This window comes from Meles meles, chromosome 4, assembly GCF_922984935.1.
Source record: "Meles meles chromosome 4, mMelMel3.1 paternal haplotype, whole genome shotgun sequence".
Classification (NCBI taxonomy): Eukaryota; Metazoa; Chordata; class Mammalia; order Carnivora; family Mustelidae; genus Meles; species Meles meles.
Window position 1 is genome coordinate 76251649 of NC_060069.1, and position 25906 is coordinate 76277554.

The following is a 25906-nucleotide window of genomic DNA, read 5'->3' on the forward strand; positions in this document are numbered from 1 at the left end:
GCATGCCCACTGGCCTCTAGCGTTTGGGGGCTGGTCCCGCCCACGACACACCTCACTTCTGGTCACCAGCATGCTCACCATCATCTAAAGACAGGATATGGGCCCTCTTCCCCACCTGGGGTTCCACTTGCAGCTTTGTCTTGCCTAAGTTCCAGCTTAGGTCTCAGTAATCAATTAGTATGAGCTTGAAAAGAAGCATTGGCCCACATGGTGAATGGGTAATGATCTTACACCAAAATCACAGAGGGATAAATGGGAAACCCACCAAAACAGCTGAATGAAACTTGGCAGCAAGCATCAAATAAAAATGTCCTACTCCTCTTTTTAAATCTATTTCTCATGAACCCTGCTGCTGGTGTTACTTGGAGTGCAGCCATAGCAACACCGAAGAAGAGCAGAGGAAAGAAATAGGGTAGGAAAGAAAGACGTTAGCTGGCCTAGAGGTTCTAGTCTCACTCTGTTAGTTTTGCTCAAAATGACTTAAGTCTTGTCTGTCACTCACTTTAATACATCAGTCTTTTAAGAATATATGTAACAGTTGAACCCAAAGAAAATTCAAAGCTTTGATATGTTAATGGACAGAATTTAACAGACTGTGACATCTAAATAAAGAGATTTAGGGGGTGCCTGGATGGCTCAGTCGTTTGGTGTCTGCCTTCAGTTCAGGTCATGATCCCAGGGTCCTGGGATGGAGCCCCACATCGGGCTCCCTGCTTAGCAGGAAGCCTGCTTCTCCCTCTTCCTCTCCCCTGGCCTGTGTTTCCTCTCTCTCTCTCTCTGTCAAATTAATAAATAAATAAAATCCTAAAAAAAAAAAGGAGAGAGACTTAGAAGTAGAAAGTTTCTTGTAAGACTTCTTATACCGTGACACCCTTAGATTTAAAAACAAAGCTTGGGCACCTGAGTGGCTCAGTCAGTTAAGTAAGCATCTGCCTTCGGCTCAGGTCATGATCCCAGAGTTCTAGGATCCAGCCCTCACATCAGGCTCCGTGCTTGGTGGGGAGCCTGCTTCTCCCTCTGCCCCTCACCCTCCTTCTTGTGCTCTCTCTCTCTCTTTCAAATAAATAAATCTTAAAAATAAAATAAAAACAAAGCTCAAACTTGATTATGTTTTCAATAAAAGTTCTCACAACACTCATCCTATTTATGTATTTATTACTTTTGTTTTTAAGTAAACTCTATTCCCAATGGGGCTTGAACTCATGACCCAAGTTCAAGAGTCATATGCTCTACCAGCTGAGCAGCCAAGTGCCCCTTGCAACCCTCATCCTAAAAGAAAACCACAAGACTCTACCTGTCATGTTCTAATTACACCACAGTCAAGTCCTCTTTGGTAATCCATAAGCTTTTCCCTGGGACTGCGCAGATTCCCATGTCAGTTCTGCCATTTACTAGCTGAATGACTTGGGCCAAGTACTGAAAAGTTTTTCACCCCTTACCAGCTAGCTCTACAACTATTGTACAGCTAGCTGTACAATGTGCCTTTGTTGCAAACAAATTATCTTCATAACCCCTCCCATACGACACTGAAACAAAATTCACAGACATATCCTACATAACCCTCTTTCACCTCAGTTTCCTCATCTGAATGGAGATAATACCATTACCCACCTCATAAAGTTTTTATAAGGCTTACATGAATTAATTTATGTGAGGTACCTAGAATGACGTCTGACACGCAGTCTGAGCTGTTTGCATTATTTCCTCTTAAGAATAGACATCTATGGGCCTATGATCTCAACTAGCATTGGTTATGCAAATACCAACCAGAAGCCCCAGGAAGTACAGAAGAAAGTGAGAAAACAAATACAAAGGAATGCTGAATCACAAGTTCCACATTCCATCTGCTAGCTTTAACCAGGGAGCTAGAGTTTCACTTTCTCTCCTTTCCTCTGATCACCCTTTTGATCTAGAGATACAAGAAAGGTGATGAACTTGAAAGGCAAACAGCCAAGGAGGAATCAGGAAATAAGCTGGTGGGCTTCAGACCCGACAGTCCCCCCACTTAGTGTGGAATGCCTCACCTGCCCCAGTGCACTCTGATGCAGTTCCATCTCTTCCCTGCCTCCTTCTTGGCTACGGAAGCATGGAGGAACAGAGAGAAGCTAGGACTGGCACATTTTTAGAGCCACAAGATGCAGAAAAAAGGGGCATGACTCAGGGACTCTGGCCTCTTGCCTGTGGCGCTGTCACCCACCTTTGAGTGTCCTCGGGTGTCATCACCTGAATTCTCCTCCTCTATCTCAGCTACAGAATGAGAAGACCTATGTTATATACCTCATAAAATGTGAAAATAAGATGCAATAAGGCATGTGAAAGCATTTTGGAAAATATGAAGTACTATAAAAATTTACATTAATGATAGGGTTTGCATTAGTATAGCTTTCCCTCACATTAACAGATGTTATGCACAAAAAAAGGTTCTATTATCAAATTAATTTAGCAAATGCTGGTTAAGAAAATCATCCACAGGTTTCTCTACTTAGGATAGTGATCCCTAACCCTATTAGATCCAATGTGCCTTTGTTGCAAACGAATTATCTTCATAACCCCTCCCATACTACTCTGAAACAAAATTCACAGACATATCCTACATAAACAATTTCCAAAAGGAACACCACCAATAAAATATATTTTAGTACATAAATGCTCGGGAATAACTAAACCAAAAGACGTAAGCAGTGAGACACTTGTATAGGGAATCATGAATACGACAGCTCCAACAAGGCTACGAAATTGTGCTGTATCAGTGACTCGATACAACCACTGGTGTTTGCTCATGATGTGCTTTTCTGACAGTAAATTAATTCTCAGCAAAGCTCCAAATGAAATACAATCCTCCCTTGATTTACAAGGTCTTTGTACTCCTAAGACATTCAGTGTCTATTATAAAATCACAATTACTTTGTATTTATATGTAAAACAGCATTAGGTCCTAAGCCTAATTATAAGCAGATTTTTCAGCTACATGACCATAAGGGCAAGAGTAAATCCGGGAAGGCCAAAGGCAACTCTTTTGTGGGACTGTCTATGAACTGCAGGCTAGCTAGTGTCCATAATCTCTAGGCCAATCAGTATGACAATAAAACACTTCCACAAATTTATAATTTATAAAACATTCCCTAGGGGACAGTACCACTCCACTTAGAATCACTGGTATAAAGCTTCAGGAGTCTTTAACACAACAACATGACCTATGAAGAGGAAAATATTAGAACACTTTACAACAGAACACTTTTCTTTCCCAAACAGCTTCTAAGAAGACTATGGTTTCACTAATCACACTTTGGGAAATATTGGTATTGATTATTTTTTTTAAAAGAAGATTTAATAGAGAAAGAATACTAAGTAACTTGCCACAGGTGAACAACAATAAGAAGGTTCTGGAGTTATGTTTTCCAGGAAAGTCTGATGCTTGGCTGGACCTCTCAATGCATTACCATCTTGGATCCTTGGGCTCTCCAAGCAATCAACATTGACTGAAACCAAGCAAGAATTTCAGACAAGACTTTTATTGGAGTTTATGCTCAAGCACAAGGGAGATAGCACAAAGGAAAGGGTCCTTCAGGTTGACTCCCCAAACAAAGGCCAGGGAAAGTTTTTAGAGACTAAGACAGAAAAGGAGTGCCGGCTAAGCACAAAGGGGTGGGGAGAGATACAAAAGTTGGGTGCTCTGGCGCAGTGGACAGCACATGCTTCCTCATGCATCTCAGGTCTCATTAGCATGTTAAATCTCTACTCCTGGGCGTGTTTTTAGTACTATAATGAAGGAAAAAGTTGGTGAAAGATCAGCACTAGGGTGGTCCACCTTGGGACACACAGGTTTGGTCTTCACCAGTCTTCCTAGTCAAGTCTCCCCCTTTCGTAAGTACACTGCTTCCCCATTCCTATAAGACATGCTGCTCAAAGGGGCATAGTGTTTCTGCTATTGCGGAAGCTGGGTTTTGCAGTTAGGATTGAGGCGACCAGACTCCAGTCCCTGCTCTGTCTCAAATGTATCAGTAACACAGAAAGTATCATCTCTCCAAACACAAGAAAGAAGGAGCTCATAGAAACTTTTTTTTAGGATATCACAGACACAGCCTGAGTTCCATTAGTGCCATTCAAGATAAATGGTATGAAAGTTTGATCTGGAGTCTAGACTGCTGCTCAGAAGTCACTTTTATGGCCCTCAGACATATTAATCCATAAATTTATTTTTCAAGGCCTATAGATTTCTCTTATGTTCATTTCCCAAAAGTAAATGGGATTTCTAGATCAGTCACGTGAATGAGGCAGATAATGTTAACTATTTTTTTCAGTATCAATATATAAAAATAAAACAATGAAATATTTATTTCATTTCTCCAAACCTACAGATTTTAAGCATTGAAAGATACATTTACATCGTAAAACCTATACTTTAGTTTTAAACTTCTTCCAAACCTGGCTTTAACTCATAACCTAAAAACTACTTGAAAAAACGACAGCCTATTAAGGCTCTAGTGAGGCTAAAAATATCCCAATCTCTACTTAAGTGGAAGAAATAGGGGTACCTGTGTGGCTTAGTTAAACATCTGCCTTTGACTCAGGTCATCAACTCAGGGTCCTAGGACCCAGGCCTACGTTGTAGGGCTCCCTGCTCAGCAAGGAGTCTGCTTCACCCTTTACCTCTGCACCTTCCTCCTGCTCGTGCTCTCTCTCTCTTTCTCAAGTAAATAAATAAAATCTTTAAAAATAAATAAATAAAGTGGAAGAAATAGATTCTAGTAAATAATTACAGTGCAATCAAGTGAATGCTATTAGCTACAGAGCCCTAGAGGAAAACACCTCACCCAACCTAGAGACTCAGAAAAAGTTTCTTGAAGTCTAATTAGCAAGGAGGCAGAATTATCTCCTTAATTACATGGTCAATACATTTTTTTAAGATTTTAAGAGAAGCATGAGAATAGTACATCTGATTGTATAAATACCTAGTGTGCACTGGTGCCATCTGCTGGACATTTTTTATACAGCAAGCAGAAAAACACATTTTTCATTATTTTGCAATATAGTTTATCTTATAGTTTCTGTAACTTGGGGACCAATATATCAATTCACTTCTAGGTTTACCTATAAACCTATCAACTTACTACATGGCCACACCTCATCTTCGATTTGTAAATGGGTTAAGTTACTACATTATATCTAAAGTAAGTACTTGACAATGGTGTTGTAAAGGAAATCCCAATGAAATGGGCAACAAAAGAACAGGTTTTTTTCCCATAGGTTTAAATGCACTTCAGTTCATCCAAGAGTTTTTAGAAGAAAGACTTACTTAAAAAATCTAAATTATGGATATCAATGGTCCTACTTAAAACAACCAGAGAAGCACAAACCTTAAGGAGAAATAAATTATGATCGTAACTACATCCGAGTTAAATATTTCTGTTTAATGAGGGACATTATTTGCAAATTTAACAAGTAATAAAATGAGTGAAGAAATTTGTAATGTCTGAAACCAACAAGGGCTATTTACACAAGACATTTCTTCGAATCAATACAAGACAGAAAAACCAAAGAAAGAAGAGGAAAGAATATGAATAAGCACTGGCTAAAAAGTAAAATGAAAGGAGACTCAGAATACATCAAATGAGTAAAGTTAAAATGAGATATCACTTTACACCTATCAGGTTGGCAAAATATAAAGGATATGAGCAAGTGCTAATGAACATGGGAGGAAATGAGTGCTCAAGTACTTCTGTAGGAAAAGAAATCTGGCAGTACTTAGTTAAGTATGCATATATCTAATAATGCTACAATTCTGTTCCTGGATGTATTAGTTACTTATCACAAATTAGCCCAACCAAGATTTCGAGGCTTAAAAATCACAAACATTTATTAACTCAAAGTTTCTGTGGGGGAGGAATCCAGATGTGGTTTGGTTAGGCTCCTCTAAGTTCAGGTTTCTCAAAAGGCTGCAGTCAAGGGTGACCTGAGCTATGATTATCTCAAGGGTAAGTGGGGAAGTTATCTGCTTCCAAGTTTACTCTACCACACAGACCTCTCCATAGGGCAGTTCACAACATGGCAGCTTGTTTCCCCCAAAGAATGAGAAATGGCAAGCAAAACAAAATCATAGATCTTTGGTAAACTATTCAGAAGTCACATCTCATCACATCTGCCCTACTTTATTCATTAGGAAAGAATCACTTGGTCCAGCCCATATTAAAGGGGAGGAATTTAAACAAAGACATGACTATGGGGAGGTAAGAACCATTGGGAACCATTTTAAAGGCTGCCTACCACACTGGGTATATATCCCAGAAATTCCCAACAGATCAATAATAAAACAGGGACGAAGCTATTCATTATTGCAGTATTGTGTGAAAGATAGTTGTGGGCAACTTAGATACTCATCAACGGGAAAACAGATGAGAAGAGAAAATGTGATATAAGCATATGAAAAAATACTATGCAATGAGAAAATAGTGAACCAAATTTATAGGCAGCAACATGGATCCACTTTAAAACCATAGACTGAGTGTAATAAAGTAATGTACAATAGCCTTTATTTAAATTTAACCCATGAATAACATTATGTATCTCTCAAGAATTTCAGTGTAGCTACATGTCAGTATGGAAGGTAGACATATATGACAAGGGTGACAAAGGGAGAAAAAAAATAGGCATAATGATTTCCATGGACCAAAATCAACAGGCCACAAAATGAGTATAATCAATTCAATTCTGTGGTTCTAAAGGCGTTAAAAACAAAGCCCAGGGCGCCTGGGTGGCTCAGTGGGTTAAGCCGCTGCCTTCGGCTCAGGTCATGATCTCGGGGTCCTGGGATCAAGTCCCGCATGGGGCTCTCTGCTCAGCAGGGAGCCTGCTTCCCTCTCTCTCTCTGCCTGCCTCTCTATCTACTTGTGATCTGTCTCTGTCAAATAAATGTTAAAAAAAAAAAAAAAAAAAACAAAGCCCAAAAGACAGGAGTAAAACTAACGCATCCCTCCATGGTGGTGCTCAAGCCTCCCAGTTCTTCGGAGATAGCCAGTTATTGATTATAAATTCACTTTACCTACTCCTCTGTATGCTATTCTGAACATCTTGGGGCTGGGAGATGTCAAACTGTATTTCTTTTTTTTTCTTTTTTTAATTTGTTTGACAGACAGAGATCACAAGTAGGCAGCGAGGCAGGCAGAGAGAGGAGGAAGCAGGCTCCCCGCTGAGCAGACAGCCTGATGTGGTGCTCGATCCCAGGACCCTGGGATCATGGCCTGAGCCGAAGGCAGAGGCTTTAACCCACTGAGCCACCCAGGCGCCCCTCAAACTATTTCTAAGCTCTCTTGCCAGGCTTCCTGTTAGACAGTGAAGGGAACTGAGGAAGCTAAAGAAAAAGAAAGGCTTGGGCTCCCAACGTGTGACAGTTGCTGGCAAGCACAAGTGCTGCTACAGTGGAGTGATTCCAGTCGAGCAGCTGGGGCAGAGGCAGCCCCCTTTGGTTAAGTGACACTTCTTCAGTAGATCCAGGCCTGCCTGAAGTACAGCAACAGGTCAACACAAAGGGCTTCAGCATCTGCAACTTCTTGCTTCTCATCTTCCTTTTTGTTACTCCAGGCCCACTTGTCTTTCTTTTTGCACTTCTGGCCCCTTCATGTCAGTACACACTACAAACTATCTGAAAAAATATTGCTTTTCTACTGACCTCATAATAGGACGCCACAGTTTTAAACAGCTGAATTCCCATTTTACAAGTAAGGCTGCATCAGAGAATGTATCTACTTGTCTGAAAGCCACAGCTGGGATATGAACCTAGGATTTCTAGCTCCTGAGCCTATATACTTAACTATATTCTATAGTTCCTTTCACATACATCTAAGTAGAGTGAAACTGGATTTCCACATGGTGCCACATGAAAGAAAGAAAGGAGACAGGTAAAGATAGCTCAATGATGCCTGTGGGCCTTTCAAGTAAACATTTATTTTGTATCCTCATGCCTTAGCAAGAAAAAAGTATAATTAGAAAGTCACAAAATAAAGGACATAACTGGCCTCCCTTCTTTCTTGATAGATCCATTCATATGCTTGGAGAAAAACTGAATATGGTTCTGTATGTCATACTACAGACTGAATGCTCAACCTTTCATGGTTGATTCGGTGGCAAGTGCCAGATCAGGCAAAGACAGTAATGAACCTGCAACCCATGTTAGATCGTTTTGATTCAAATTGTTTGCATTTTTTTTTTTTTAAATAATTAAAAGAGCCTGACTGGCTCAGTCAGTTAAGCATCCGACTTTTGGTCTGGGTTGAGGTCATGATCTCAGGGTTGAGAGATCAAGCCCTGTACTGGGCTCTACACTCACTGGTGCGTCTGCTTGGGACTCTCCCTCTGCACACACCCCCCACCCCACCAAGCACACACTCTTTATAAATAAATAAATAAATCTTTTAAAAAACAATTAAAAGAAGGACTAAGACAAGTCGTATCACAATCTTCCCCTGAGCAGAGAGCCCGATGCTCTCTGCATCAAATAAATAAAATCTTTTTTATTTATAATATATAATACATATTATATATATAATATATATAATAAAAAAGATCTTTTTTATATTTATTATATTTTTTATATTTTATATATTTTTATATTAATTTATATTATATATATAATAAAAAAGATCTTTTTTATTTATAATATATAATATATATTATATATATATTATATATATATATAATAAAAAAGATTTTATTTATTTGACAGAGAGACAGTAAGAGAGGGAACACAAGAGGGAGAGTGCGAAAGGGAGAAGCAGGCTTCCCACTGAGTAGGGAGCCCGACGTGGGGCCTGATCCCAGGACTCCAGGATCATGACCTGAAGGCAGATGATCAATGACTGACCCACTCAGGCACCTCCAATATTATCTTTAAAAAAAAAAATTTTTTTTCTAGTATTCTTGCTTGCACTGGAAATTCTAAAACCACAGACAATGGGGGATGTATAGGACGCATAGGATGATGTTATCTTCACTTAAGGTTAGAGTCCAAAGCCCGGAGCTAGGAGATGATTTTATTCCTCAAACCAGTTAAGACTCCACCCAACTACTACGAGCTTCAGTTTATTCCCAAATACCTGACAGCAAAAGAAAATGTTACTGTGAATGTGAGCACATTCATAGTTCTGCACTACATTCATAGTTCTGCACTATAAACACTATTAGAAAGTGCTTGTAATTTCCTGACACAGAAGTTCCTTTGGATTACCAAAACTGAAATTTATTAGTTCTCTGTTAGTTGCCTTCTCCCTAATAACAGCCTCCCATAAATTGAGGACCCTCTCTTCTCTTTTGCCTATTTCATATCCTCTTCTTTCCTTTTGCTCATATCGGCAATAACAACATTAAAAGAATAAATGGGCTCTTTTCTGAGACTCTTCTAAATGAATTTCATTTGATGGAACTGAATACACACACACTCTCCTTAGTCACTTTCACTTTTCTCCAAGAAACATCTGATTATCAAAGATGCATAAATTTGCACAATAAACTATGTCAATATTCACTCATTTCTTTCAAATAAATCATTTGATAACGGCAAAGAACTCTTTTTCCTCTAATATTAGCTCTGATAAATAGCACTGCTTTGATCCTTAATTTTTAATTCTGAAATAATTATATACTCACATGAAGTAGCAAACAAAATAAAACAAAACAAGTACAGGGAGATCCTGTGCATTTTTCATCCAGCCTCCTACCACAGTAATCTTACATAATTACAGTATAGGATCAAAACCAAGAAATGGATACTGACACAATCCACAGAACTTCTTATTCAGATTTTATAAGTTTTATAAGCATTTGCATATGTGTGTGTGTGTGTGCACGTGCACACACATGCATTCACATGTCTGTACAATTTTATCACCTGGATAGTTTCATATGATCATCATCGTAATCAAGAACTAGTTCATCACCAGGGCATCTGGGTGGCTCAGTCGGTTAAGTGTCGGACTCTCGATTTCAGCTCAGGTCATGACTTCAGCATCATGAGATTGAGCCCCAAGTCAGGCTCTACGCTCAGTGTGGTGTTTGCTTGAGATCCCCTCTCCCTCTCCCTTTGCCCCTCCCCTGGGTCATGCTCTTTCTCTCTCTCAAATAAATAAAATCTTCTTAAAAATTAAAAAAAAAAAAAAAGAAACAAAGTAAGAAATGTTTCATCACCAAGAAGCTCCCTTAGGCTACCCTGTTATAGTCACACCCAATCTCCATGTATACCCTATCCCTAAACCCTGGCCATCACGAAGCTGTTCTTAATCTCTTTAAGTTTGTTGTTTCCAAAATGTTATTTAGACAGAACCATATGGTATGTAACTTTTTTTTTTTTAAAAGATTTTATTTATTTATTTGACAGACAGAGATCACAAGTAGGCAGAGAGGCAGGCAGAGAGAGAATGAGAGGGAAGCAGGCTCCTCGTGGAACAGAGAGCCCGATGCGGGACTCGATCCCAGGACCTTGAGATCATGACCTGAGCCGAAGGCAGCGGCCTAAACCACTGAGCCACCCAGGCGCCCCGGTATGTAACCTTTTAAGACTAGTTTTTTTCACTCAGCATATTTCCCTTGAGATCCATCCAGGTTGTTCTATCAATAGTTCATTCTTTTACATTGATGAATAATATTCCATGGTACATATGTACAAGTATGCTTATAGCAACAGTATTTAATTTTCTAAAAAATACTTCTAACAAAATCTTACAAGAAAACCAAATATCTAAATAAAAAGAAAGCTGATCAGCCTGACATAAGAGTTGGGAAAAATTGGAGATAGGTCATCTTAACCTCCCCCCAACCTGCCCAGGGCACCTTCTAAAGCACTAGTTAAACCATTAGAACCTATAATACAGAAAGGAGAATATATCGGAATGAAACCAAAATAATCTGTATGCCTACTCAGAGTAATGGCGAAAATAGGAATAAAAGTCAGGCTGCTGTAAGGGAATCTATAGGAGTACATCTACTGTCACCTGAACTTTAACTTAAGCAAGTAGGAAAAAAGGATGCTGCCTATTTTCTATAAGAAGAAAAAGTTTATCCATTAACTGCTTAATGAAACAAATTTTAAAGATGCAAAAACTATCAGTTATTGACAATAATGCTATGTAAGAAACCACCCCAAAACTCAACAGCTTAACAATAATCACTTATTCTCACATCCACGGGTTCATCAGCTATTTAGATGACACTACTTTAAATGTTGCATTCTGAGCCAGGCTGGGGAAGGCAGTGACTACTACCCAAGGATTCTTCTCACAGTGATGACAGAATGACAAGAGAACAAGTGCAAATAAGCAAAAGCATTTTAATCCTTCCCTCTTACCATATCTGCTAACACCCCATTGCCAAACCAAGTCACACAGCCAAATCCAAAGTTAAGGGGTGAAGAAATACATTCTACCACCATGAAGATATGGCAAATACAAAGCTATAATATGTTACTACACAGTAGTTAAGAATTGTGACCAACAATTATAAATATAATTATATAGCAAATATAAAGCTCTAATATGTTACTACGGAGTAGTTAAGAATTATGACCAACAAACACACAGAAGACTTGCTATTGCCCCAAATATTCCCTCCATCTGAATATGCCTTTGCTTAAGCCTTTGGTCCCTGACAAAATGAAAATACTGTCAGGGGTAACACTTTACTTGATAGCTTTATTTATCCCTTAGTATCAAAGTATTTCCTATGAAAAGAAAGAAAGGGCAAGCATGACTACGGAAGGCAGAGTAAGAGATTGGAGGAACCACCTGAAACAAACTTTTTGCTATCTCACAAATTTACTTAAGATCAGAGACTATCTATTCTCACAAAATAAAAGACAAAATACCACAACGGAACTCTGCGATCAAAATACAATTTTTTAAAGATCCTCTTTGAAGACCGAATTCCCCATTCCAGATCATTCAGAGTTATTACCATCCCAGAAATCTGCCCGGTAACATTCCATTGGGACTTGCACAGCAATTGTTTACACTGTCACTCTTGAATCCAGATGAACACTGATTTACCTCAGCCTTTCTCAAGTAGTCAGCCCCTCAACATTATTCTGATCCAAATGCAGAGGTACAGGAAAACACTGAAAATATATATTTTATACTTGTGGAATACCACCCAATAAATTCCTTTCTGATTAGAGAATACCTTCTCTATATAGGTCCTCTTTCCATGTGATTATTTATAAATACCATTTTTGCCATTATATACAATAAAGTACCTTGGAGAAAGAAAACAATTTACTCTGTTAAACTGAACAGTCTGTGTTAACACTGTAACATCAAACTTCTGTGATTAACTATTAGCACCACTCACATAAAATTTCCTAAAGTTTAGAGTTAGATGCAAATTCTATTTCTATAAATAAAATGAGGTTTTGAACATCACAAACAACTCTTCCTACAAATCGCACTTACCATCTCTCTAATGTCATTGAGATCTGCTTGGTTTCTTATTTTATGGATAGACTAGTAAGGAATTAGTTAAAGCTAAACTATACCCAACAAAAATCCCTACGCATTTTTCTAACTATTCACATAAACCAGATAGTACCACTAACTACATATTTGAGGACCTATGCATTGTGCTATACCTGCACTGCCCTAAAGAAATGTATAGTCCGATTAGAAAGACAAAAACATACAAAAATAGTAATAACTCAGGAGGCATATAAAAACTAACAAAGTAGGACAGACAGTAACTGCTACAGAAGTTCAACAAACAGATCACGGGGACTGGGCCTCACCTGAGTTAAACTAGAAAACATTAAGTGAAGAGAGAGAACATGTCAAACATCAAGAATAGTAAATAAAATAAAAAGAGACTCCCATAAACTGTGCCACATGGTAGTTATCTATCTAGAAAGGTTTTGGTTATGTCCTGAGATTCTTTTTTTTTTTTTTTTTTAAAGATTTTATTTATTTATTTGACAGAGAGAAATCACAAGAGAGGCAGGCAGAGAGAGAGGAGGGGAAGCAGGCTCTCCGCTGAGCAGAGAGCCCGATGCGGGACTTGATCCCAGGACCCTGGGATCATGACCTGAGCCGAAAGCAGTGGCTTAACCCACTGAGCCATCCAGGCGCCCCATGTCCTGAGATTCTTATATACTCTTTGACACAGTTATTTCCTTCCTAAGAAAATAATGAGCAAAATGGACAGATTTCTTACAGGCAGGAGGAGGGATGGAAACCAACCTGGAAATGCTCAACTTCAGAGACTAGCTGATAAGATATTGGTATATCAATCAATTGTCTAATGCCACAACAATGCTGTACAATGACCACAAACCCACAATGGTATTCAAGTTTATTGCTCATATGTTTGCAGTCAGCTGGGGGATTGGCTTGAAGGCTCTGCTGATCTTAGGCTTACTCACACATCTGAGGGTTAGCTGGCTTCATCTAGAGCAACTGGGGCTACTTGTCTGTGTGATCCGTATCTCTTCTTCCAACACGCAACCCAGCAAGTTCTCACAGCTATGATAGAGGCCCAAGCTGTCTGGAGACCTAAACTCAGAATTTCTTCCTCCTTCTAATCACCAAAGCCCAGAGTACGAGTAAAACGGCACTACGAAGTTACATCAGCGGTCAGCAAACTACAGGCCTCAGGCATAATCTGGCCTACTGCCTATTATTTTTTTTTTTAAGTTTTATTAAAATTTAGCCTCCCCCTTTCATTTACATACGGGGTGTGGCTCATTCATGTTACAAAAGCAAAGCAATTATGACAGAGACGATATGACCTGCTAAGTCTTAAATGTTTATTATTTGGTCCTAGGCTGTAGGGTACAGGGAATGAAACACAAGGAAAAGTATAGAATTAGGGCTACTTCTGCAATGTACCAATGGAGTGTTGGTTCATCGTTATCAGACTTTTTAATGGCTTAGAAAACACTTATAAAATAATGCTAAGAAGTAAAAGAAGGTAAAAAAAAAACTATACAGGTAGTACAATCCCACCTCCACATGTATTACATATAAATAATTCATAAGCGTATATTATTTTCATGTATATTTTTAAAGGCAAGCCACAGACCAGAAAATATTTGCAAGATACATAGCGGATAAAAAGGACTTGTATCCAAAATATACAAAGAACTCTTAAAAGTCAGCAATAAGAAAACAAACCCAGTTTAAAAATGGGCCAAAGATCTGAATAGATACCTCATCAAATAAGATATACAAATAGCAAATAAGCATATAAAAAGATGCTCACCACATTTGTCATCATCAGGGAATTATAAATAAAAACAACGAGATACCACTACCCAGCTATTAGAATAGTTGAAATCCCCAAAACTGACAATACCAAATACTGATAAGGATGCAGAGAAACAGGAACTCTTATACACTGTTGGTGGGAATGAAGAATGGTACAGCCATTATGAAAGACAGCCGGCAGCCTCTTCCAAAACCAAACATACTGTTACCACAAGATCCAGCAATCATGCTCCTAGTTATTATCCAAATGATTTTAAAACCTATGTTCACAAAAAAACCTGCGCATGGAAGTGCACTGCAGCTTTATTCATAATCACCAAAAGCTGGAACTAACCAAGATGAATGAATAATAGGTGGATATACAACGAATTGGTGGATAAACAAAGCATGGGATATTCTTCAGCAGTAAAAAGATACAACCTAGTAAGCCACAAAAAGAACATTAAAGGCATATTGCTAAGTGAAATGAAAGAAGCCAGTATGAAAGGCTACACATATTATAGAATTCCAATTTATGACACTCTGGAAAAGGCAAAACTAAAGAGATGGTAAAATGATCAATGGTTGCCAAGGGTTTGGGTTCAGGATGAATTGGTGAAGTATAGGGGATTTTTTGTATATGTGCTGCCGAAGCGAGCACTATAGGGGATTTTTTGGATAGTGAAACTATTCGGTATGATACCGTAATGGTGGATGCAAAACATGAATTTGTCAAAGCCCATAAAACTTCATAGTACAAATAATGAACCTTCATGTATGCAAATTTAAAAAAACATCAAGGTCAGGGGATTGAATGCAGACTGTGACAAGAGATTCTAGCTGCGTTACAAATATACGAAACAAGGTCGCTGAAGGCGATCTGATCACCCTCAAAGTGCTGATCTAGTAATTAGAAATGAGTGCAGTCTACAAGACTAAAAGCAAAAGAACTGTTCACAAGCATAAGTTGTTTTTCACAGGATATAGGTTAACAATTCTGTACACTAGAATTCAACAATTAAATAAATGGATGGCAGAAGATGAGAACAATGGCCAAAGTTAGAACAATCCAAAATTAAAGTAGCATTAGAAAACTGCCCAAAATATAAAGTAAGTATTCATGAATCCATATTGTTATAAATATATGACTGAACAAATTAGTACATGGAGAAAAGAAACAAATCTTCCATAAAGAAAAATACCGAATAATTTATATAGATATCCCAGCCTCAAGGAGGGACAGTATGACTCACCACCTCTGTATAGTCTGTGCATAATGACTTCATTCTGAAGTGTGCATTATGGAAAGGGGGTAAAAGAGTAACTTTACAGTGGAGAAACCTAACAAATACTACCTCAGTCAGGTGATGAAGGCCAACATCAACAGTGATAAATCATGTTGATATTATGTGCCTTGATACAATGTCATGAAAATAGCACTTTGCCTGTGGTCTTCCTCCCAGTAACCCATAAGCCCAGTCCTATGAGAAAAACATTAAAATTCCAATAGTGGTGTATCCTACAAAATATCTGACAAGCACTCCTCAAAACTGTGAAGGTCATCAAGAACAATGGAAGTCAGAGGTCCAAAACCTATGGGATACAGCAAAGGCGGTTCTAGGAAGAAGTACATTGCCATCCAAGCCTCCCTCAAAAAAACTGAAAAATCCAAAATACACCAGCTCTCTCTACACCTTAAAGAACTAGAGAATCAACAACGAATCAAACCGGCTCCACATGCAAGAAGGGAAATAATCAAGATTAGAGCAGAGATCAATGAGGTAGACACCAGAGATACAGTAGAATGTATCAATGAAACTAGAAGCTGGTTTTTTGAAAGAATCAATAAGATTGATAAACCACTGGCCACACTAATCCAAAAGAAAAGAGAGAAAGCCCAAATTAATAAAATTATGAATGAAAAGGGAGAGATCACAACTAACACCAAGGAAATAGAAACAATCATCAAAAATTATTACCAACAGTTATATGCCAATAAGCTAAGCAGCCTAGATGAAATGGATGCATTCCTGGAAAACTATAAACTCCCAAAATTGAACCAGGAAGAAATTGACAACCTGAATAGACCGATATCTAGTAATGAGATTGAAGCAGTGATCAAAAACCTCCCCAAAAACAAGAGCCCAGGACCTGACGGATTCCCTGGGGAATTCTACCAAACTTTCAAATAAGAAATAACACCAATTCTCCTGAAGCTGTTTCAAAAAACTGAAGCAGAAGGAAAACTTCCAGACTCTTTTTATGAAGCCAGCATTACCCTGATCCCCAAACTAGGCAAAGACCTAACCAAAAAGGAGAATTTCAGACCAATATCACTGATGAATATGGATGCTAAGATTCTCAACAAGATCCTAGCAAACAGGATCCAGCAGCACATTAAAAAGATTATCCACCTGGGCACCTGGGTGGCTCAGTGGGTTAAAGCCTCTGCCTTCAGCTCAGGTCATGATCTCAGGGTCCTGGGATGGAGCCCCGCATCAAGCTCTCTGCTCCGCAGGGAGCCTGCTTCCTCCTCTCTCTCTGCCTGCCTCTCTGCCTAGTTGTGATTTCTGTCAAATAAATTAAAAAAATAATAAAAAAAAAGATTATCCACCATGACAGGTGGGATTCATCCCTGGGTTGCAAGGATGGTTCAACATTCGCAAATCAATCAATGTGATAGAACAAATCAATAAGAGAAGAGAGAAGAACCACATGGTCCTCTCAATTGATGCATAAAAAGCATTTGACAAAATCCAGCATCTGTTCCTGATTAAAATGCTTCAAAGTATAGGGATAGAAGGAACACTCCTGAACTTCAAAAAATCTATCTTTGAAAGATCCTCAGCAAATACCATCCTCAATGGGAAAAAGCTTGCAGCCTTCCCGTTGAGATCAGGAACACAAGGATGCCCACTCTCACCACTCTTGTTCAACATAGTATTAGAAGTCCTAGCAACGGCAATCAGACAACAAAGAGAAATAAAATGTATCCAAATTGGCAATGAAGAAGTCAAACTCTCTCTCTTTGCAGATGACATGATTCTTTATATGGAAAACCCCAAAGACTCCACCCCCAAACTACCAGAACAGCATGCTATTCAGTAACGTGGCAGGATACAAAGTCAATGTACAGAAATCAGTGGCTTTCTTATACACTAATAATGAAAATACAGAAAGGCAAATTAGAGAATCGATTCCATTTACTATAGCACCAAGAACCATTAGATACCTGGGAATAAACCTGACCAAAGAGGTAAAGGACCTGTACTCGAGGAACTACAGAACACTCATGAAAGAAATTGAAGAAGACACAAAAAGATGGAAGACCGTTCCATGCTCTTGGATCGGAAGAATAAACATTGTTAAAATGTCTATACTGCCTAGAGCAATCTATACTTTTAATGCCATTCCGATCAAAATTTCTCCGGTATTTTTCAAAGAGCTGGAGCAAATAATCCTAAAATTTGTATGGAATCAGAAGAGACCCCGAATTGCTAAGGAAATGTTGAAAAACAAAAACAAAACTGGCGGCATCACGTTACCCGATTTCAAGCTTTACTACAAAGCTGTGATCATCAAGACAGTGCGGTACTGGCATAAAAACAGACACATTGACCAGTGGAACAGAGTGGAGAGCCCAGATATGGACCCTCAACTCTATGGTCAAATAATCTTCGACAAAACAGGAAAAAATATACAGTGGAAAAAAGACAGTCTCTTCAATAAATGGTGCTGGGAAAACCGGACAGCTATATGTAGAAGAATGAAACTCGACCGTTCTCTTACACCATACACAAAGATAAACTCGAAATGGATAAAAGACCTCAACGTGAGACAGGAATCCATCAGAATCCTAGAGGAGAACATAGGCAGTAAACTCTTCGATATCAGCCACAGCAACTTCTTTCAAGATATGTCTCCAAAGGCAAAGGAAACAAAAGCGAAAATGAACTTTTGGGACTTCATCAAGATCAAAAGCTTTTGCACAGCAAAGGAAACAGTCAACAAAACAAAAAGGCAACCCACGGAATGGGAGAAGATATTTGCAAATGACAGTACACACAAAAGGCTGATATCCAGGATCTATAAAGAATTCCTCAAACTCAACACACACAAAACAGATAATCATATCAAAAAATGGGCATAAGATATGAACAGACACTTCTCCAATGAGGACATACAAATGGCTATCAGACACATGAAAAAATGCTCATCATCACTAGCCATCAGGGAGATTCAAATTAAAACCTCATTGAGATATCACCTTACACCAGTTAGATTGGCCAAAATTAGCAAGACAGGAAACAACGTGTGTTGGAGAGGTTGTGGAGAAATGGGAACCCTCTTACACTGTTGGTGGGAATGCAAGTTGGTGCAGCCACTTTGGAGAACAGTGTGGAGATTCCTCAAGAAATTAAAAATAGAGCTTCCCTATGACCCTGCAATTGCACTGCTGGGTATTTACCCCAAAGATACAGATGTAGTGAAAAGAAGAGCCATCTGTACCCCAATGTTTATTGCAGCAATGGCCACGGTCATCAAACTGTGGAAAGAACCAAGATGCCCTTCAACGGACGAATGGATAAGGAAGATGTGGTACATATACACGATGGAGTATTATGCCTCCATCAGAAAGGATGAATACCCAACTTTTGTAGCAACATGGACGGGACTGGAAGAGATTATGCTGAGCGAAATAAGTCAAGCAGAGAGAGTCAAGTATCATATGGTTTCACTTATTTGTGGAGCATAACAAAGAACATGGAGGACATGGGGAGATGGAGAGGAGAAGGGAGTTGTGGGAAATTGTAAGGGGAGATGAACCATGAGAGACTATGGACTCTGAAAAACAACCTGAGCGTTTTGAAGGGGCAGGGGGTGGGAGGTTGGGGAACCAGGTGGAGGGTAATAGAGAGGGCACGTACTGCATGGAGCACTGGGTGTGGTACAAAAACAATGAGTACTGTTACACTGAAAATAAATAAATAAATAAATAAATAAATAAAATAAAAACAACGGAAGTCAGAAAAACTGCCACTGCCAAGAGGAGACTAAGGAAACATGACAACTAAATATAACACAGTATCCTGAGTGGGATCTTGGGGGGGGAAGAAAACCTACATTAAATATGAACTAAAGAAATCTAAATAAACTAGACATCAGTTAATAAAAATGTAACAACATTGGCTCATTAAGTAATAAAAGGAGAAGCTGGGTGTGTCATATATGGAAACACTTTGTACCTTCTCAATTTTTCTGAAGATCTAAAAGTATAAAAAATGAAGTCTATTTAAAAAAAAAACCCAAAACTTCAACAGTGATAATCTCCTTACATCGGAAATATGGATAATTTATGCTTTTGTCCTTAATAGTTCTCTGGGCCACACACATCTTCTAGGATAAGCTCTATGCTAGTCTAAAAAGTATAACTTACAAACTATTGTTCAACTTGTTTAAATAGTGAACACTAGAACTGTGATTATAAATTTTAAAAGCAGACACTAGTATTTATTGAATTACAATTTGCTATGAATCGTATGCTAAGAATTTTAGCAATACTCTGTGTAGTGAATAGTATTACTCCTTTTTAAAATGTGAGGAAATGTAACATTAGAAAGTTTAAGTCCTACAGCTAACAGGTGCAGGTAAAATGACCCCAAAATATCCTTGTATTTCTACATAATACAGTGTCCCCAGAATTACTGGTACAGCACTTCATAAACTTAAGCTAGTACATATATTATCTTAAGTTACTTCACAACTGTGATATGAGGCAAATTATAAAAAGCCAGATTAATGTGAAACTGTGTCACAAGAAAAATATGTAACAGGAACCACTGCAGTGCTAACTCCACCAAAAAAGAAAACAAAATCTCCATCAGATAACAATACAATCTGCACGGCTCTAGAAGAAACACAGTGGCTGCCAATCCTACACATAATAACTTCTAAGTATTACAGAGAACTTGTTTTACCAGAAGGTATCATGAATCATACCTCTTCCCTAAGTAATAAAGCAGTTCTTTCAAAATGTGTCAAGTCAAAGAACTAATAAAATTGAACATTCTCCTCATACTACCTTGAACTTCAAAGAGATATTGAGACTGACTTCCTGCCTTCATCAAGGCTTACCATCCTACTGCTCAAATTATTTCCACATGTGAGAACTGATAAACAGAAAGAATAGCCTACACCTGTGCTTTTTATGATTCCATTTCATGACTCAACTGAGACTCCTCTATTTTTAGGTAAATTGGTCCGTATCATGCAAAAAAAGCCAATTGCAGAGTTGGGCCTTAACAAGGAAAACCCAAAACTTGCCCAGAGTTACATTAAAACATCAGTATCCACGAACAAGATCAAATACATGGATAAAATAATGTGGAGAACAAGGCAAAAGAAAAAAATTAAACTCCCTTACAACTTACAGCATTGACAAGTCCTTGAGACAGGCAGAGTGACCTTCCTCTAGGAACTCAAATGCCTCAATGTTTACACTTTGCTAAGGGCAAAAGGCAATCTTGGCCTGACATTAACCTGACCTCCAGGATCCTATAAGTGCCCCTTAACATATAATTGGAAACTTCTTTTATCTCTACCCACACCAAACAATCTCCAAGCATAAGGCCCACACATCTTAAGGGTCTCACAACTAAGGTTTTACTATAGAGTAGTAAACTACACTTTTTCTAACAGCAGCTAGCTAGCCCCCTCAAGGTCCTGGAAACCTCATTTCCAAAATTCCTTAGAGATGTAGGCTTTCCCTAACCACCTCCCAATTTTAAGTGAAGTGTACATATCATCAGTCTCTCTGCACAACCTCAGCACAGCCCTTTCTGCCCACCAATCCTGTCCCCATGCTTTAGTAAAACCACTCTGTACTGAAGACACCTCAAGAATTCTTTCTTGACTGTTCACTCCTGAACACCAACATTTCCACATCAGGTAAGAGCCTATCAAAAGGACACAGAAGCCAGATTGATGGGGTACAACATGAGCATCTGGAACAACATGAGCATCAAAATTAAAAAATTCAGGGGCACCTGGGTGGCTCAGTGGGTTAAGGCCTCTGCCTTCGGCTCAGGTCATGATCCCAGGGTCTTGGGATCGAGCCCCGCGTCGGGCTCTCTGCTCAGCGGGGAGCTTGCTTCCCTTCCTCTCTCTCTGCCTGCCTCTCTGTCTACTTGTGATCTCTGTCAAATAAATGAATAAAATCTAAAAAAAAAAAAAAAATTAAAAATTCAGTCCGTTGGGCATCTGACTTCAGCTTGACTCATGATCCCAGGGGACTGGGATTGAGCCCCACGTCAGGCTCTCTGCTGAGCAAGGAGTCTGCTTCTCCTTCTCTCTCTGCTGCTCCCCCCGCCTTGTACACTCACTCTCACTCTGTCAAATAATAATTTTTGTTTTTTTAAAGATTTTATTTATTTGACAGAGAGAGATAACAAGTAGGCAGAGAGGCAGGCGGGGGGGGGGGGGGGGAAGCAGGCTCCCTGCCGAGCAGAGAGCCCGATGCGGGGCTCGATCCCAGGACCCTGAGACCATGACCTGAGTGAAGGCAGAGGCTTAACCCACTGAGCCACCCAGGTGCCCCTGTCAAATAATACTTTTTAAAAAAATTAAAAATTCGGGGCGCCTGGGTGGCTCAGTGGATTAAGCCGCTGCCTTCGGCTCAGGTCATGATCTCAGGGTCTTGGGATCGAGCCCCGCATCGGGCTCTCTGCTCCGCGGGGAGCCTGCTTCCTCCTCTCTCTCTGCCTGCCTCTCTGCCTACTTGTGATCTCTCTCTCTCTCTCTGTCAAATAAATAAATAAATAATCTAAAAATAAAAAAAATAAATAAATTAATTAAAAATTCAACCGATAAAACAACCCAATTTCCAAGTAGAGACAAAAGATTTGAATGCCATTCTACACCAGTGAAGATATACGAGTAACAAATAAGTACATAAAAAGATGCTCAACATAATTAACCATTAGGGAGACACAAAACAAGTAGACACCACCATCCACCTATTATTATGGCTTTAAAAAACCTGGCATCACACAGTGGTGAGGATGCAGAGTAACTAAAATGTCCATATACTGCTGGGGGAAAAGTAAAATGGCACAAACCACTTCACAAAATCAGTCTGGCAAATTTTTATAAAATTAAATATACATTTACTATAGGATCCAACAACCCCAGCCCTACTTTTTTACCTAAGTAAAATGAAAACTTGTACAGAAATATTTGCAGCTGCTTTACTCCTAATCATCAAAACCCAGACATTCAAATGTGCAACTGGGGAATGGATAGCTCTGGAACGTCCCATTACTCAAAACAAAAGGAAACAAACTTGATATATACAACACCTTGGATGAATCTCAAGTGCACCACACCGTGAGAACAGACTCAAAGACCATATACTATATGATTTCATTTACGTATTTTGGAAAAAACAAACCACAAGATCAGAGAGCATCTCAGAGGTTATGGGGTGGGTGGTTAAGGATGAGGAAAAGGCTTGAAAACAAAGGGGTAGCAAAGGGAATATTTGATAAAAAAAGGGAACATTTGATAAAATGATAAAATTGTTCTGTATTTTGGCTGTGGTGGTAACTGCATGAATCTACATCTTTTGAAATTCATAAAACTGTAAACCACAAGGCTGAATTTCACTGTCAGGAAAAATCAAGCAAAAAGATTATAAAGAAATAAATCCTCTATTCCTTAAAACCAAAAACCAACTAATAACCCAAGGAAGCTTAGGGACATCAGGACTAATCAACAGCATGAGCCTCCCACTACAAATGCACTGAGAATTTGGTATTACTTCTGGGAATTTGGTATCATTTCTAGTCCTGCTGAAAGGGTCTACCTAAATCTAATCATGAGAAAATACCAAACAAACCCAAATTGAGGAATAACTGGCTTGGACCCTACAAAATTTTGTATAAAATATAAAAATAAGAACTGGTCCAGATGAAAGAAGTTTAAAGAGATATGAGAACCCAGTGCAATGCATAATCCTAGATTTATTTTTTCTATACAAGACTTTATAGTTGGGACAAACATAAATTTCAACACGGACCACTGATTAAATGTCAGTATTGTGTCATTATTTTTATGATTTTGATCATCACACTATGGTTATGTAAGAAAATTCCGTGTTCTTGGCATGGGGTGGGGGAGGACGATACTGAAATATTTGGAGGGATTACTTTAAATGGTTCAGGAAAAATTAATGAGAAAGAAAGCAAATGAAGTAAGTGTTTGCATTTGGCAAATCTGAGTGAAGGGTATCCAGGAATTCTTTGTACTATTATAACTTAGTATGAAATTATATAAAAATTCAATTATTTAAAAAAAGCAACATCCCTTGGGCTAAAAATAACAGATAAGTAATCTAAAGGATAGAATCAATATGAACACATTTACTAAAATAGTCTAGGGAAAACTCTGGCACTTAGTATTGACTACAGAGGAGTGTCTAGTCCTGGCACTCAGCCTGGAGTTCTAGATTCTACTGTGGCAAGGATTAGCTTGATGCTATTAAATATCTGAATTATACAAGTAACTCTCTCCCTAAATTGTTTGCTTGCTCATAAAATGACTTTCACCTATAAAACACCTTCAAGTGAAGAACTGACTACAAAAAAAACTAACTGATCATACTGGCTTAGAAATTACTATTTATAAATTGGATTATAAATCAGCTTCTTGAGAATTTGAATACTAGCCTTCCCAAACTGTATCAATTCTGGGACATCAACAAGGGTATTTGGGTACCTGTAGCCTGGGAACTATACTCTAAAATGGTAGGTTTATCAAGGTTGTGTAACTCTGAGAACTCTTGGCTTATTAGTTTTTCTACTACTTACATCCCTTCACCTTACACAGCCTTCTTTCAACCAACAGGTTTCATTACTCATAAAGACAATATCAAAGAGTAACACTAGATAGGGGCACCTGGGTGGCTCAGTGGGTTAAAGCCTCTGCCTTCGCTCAGGTCATGATCCCAGGGTCCTGGGATCGAGTCCCACATCAGGTGCTCTGCTCAGCAGGGAGCCTGCCTCCCCCTCTCTCCCTGCCTGCCTCTCTGCCTACTTATGATTTCTGTCTGTCAAATAAATAAATAAAATCTTAAAAAAAAAAAAGAATAAGATTAGATAAATTTAGTGGGAAATTGTATTGCTCAGTGAGAAAATCATATGACAAGTACTTAAATAATTCCATCTAGGAATACTGCATAAGATACTGTCTTTTAATATGACAATACAATCACTTCAAAGACACACAAAAAAGGGGAGAATGTTTTTATTTTCATGCTTTTTAAAGTCTTGACATAGAAGAGGTAAACACAAACCATAAGTGAAAATTTTAACTAAATAGGCAGACAGAACAGGAGCCACTATATAAAGTTCAGGCCTTTATCCATAACTTCAGAATTGGGAAGTCTAATCTTAAAAAAAGGAAAATGCTCCATTCAGCACTTACTCAATTTCCTTATGTAGTGGTATACCTAGAGTTTATGAATTAGCTTTTAGTTCTGGTACACTTATTAAGTCTGATCTTGCTTATAGAAATAGGATCTTAAAACTTCATTCTCAAGACACTTTAAAACTCAAGTAAATGCTTTTCATTCAAGGATGAGGAAGGCATTCCTTTTTAAAGCCTGATTCATGGTTTTATAAAGCATAAAGATCATTTTTATCATTTCATCATCTATATGCTGGGTCCTAATTTCTTTTTGATGGTGATATATTCAATGACAGAAACTTATATAAACAAAATTCCTTCTCAATTTGTAAACCAAAATTTCAAAAGCAAAAATGCTTTAAGTGATAGGAAGACATTCTTATGACACAAGCAAGCTACTGCTCTAAGCCGCTGGCATGAGCAAAAATCACAAAAGAACAAACTGTTTTTTAACCTTTAAATAGTCTATGTTTATTACAAATCCACAAATACTTTAAATATATTTTCTTCTGCAATAAAAATTAAGATACCCCAAATTAAAACTTTTGAAGATGTTAATATTATGAATAAAATAGATTAACTTCCCCCCAATGTCCGGTAATAAACTGAACCCCGACTTACCTACTCCAACATAAAAATGACCTAAAGTGGATCAAAGTGCATAACAAGTTCATATTAATGATTTTTCATATGCTCTTTTATGCAATCAAAGCAAAAGGAATGTAAAAACTTGTTTTATACTGAAGATTAAGGTAACCTCCAAGACATCACAACTTTTGAAATTTCAAATCCAGCACTACAGTATGCGAAAATACTAGGGTCTCCTAAAAAAGGCAAACTTAAAAAATTCCACACATAAAATGGCCTGAATATCATTAATAATTACATTCTCCATAATCTCTTATCCAAAAACTTCGAAGCAATCTCTTTCAATGTTTTGAATGAGCAATCAAAATAGTCCTGTTTATTCAAGTTTATTCAAGTTTTAAAACTAAATTTCTCCTTTCTTAATATGGAAGGAGCCATAAGAGTTATTTCGTCCAACATCCTGAGCGTAGAGATATGGAAATCATCTACAGCACAATCTCATTGTGTCATCATCGATTCACCTTCTTCACCAGTAGCATCTTGGGAAATGTGGAGGTCTTCAAGCATCTCAGCCAGACTAATCCGAGGGGCTCCTTCATCATCTGTGTCACTTTCTACAGGAATGGTTGAATCTAAAAAAA

The 25906-nt window shown here is 38.3% G+C and overlaps 1 protein-coding gene across 6 annotated transcripts in view; it reads right to left on the minus strand.

Annotated features, from left to right (window-relative positions):
- Positions 1-24869: 24869 nt before the first annotated feature.
- NMD3 (NMD3 ribosome export adaptor) overlaps positions 24870-25906 on the minus strand; it is a 123605-nt gene continuing 122568 nt past the window's right edge. For all 6 annotated transcript variants that reach the window (XM_046002882.1, XM_046002880.1, XM_046002881.1 and 3 more), the window contains one exon: positions 24870-25897. In XM_046002882.1, the coding sequence (XP_045858838.1) occupies positions 25764-25897 (134 nt within the window). In that variant the 3' untranslated portion in view covers positions 24870-25763. The remainder of the gene's footprint in view (positions 25898-25906) is intronic.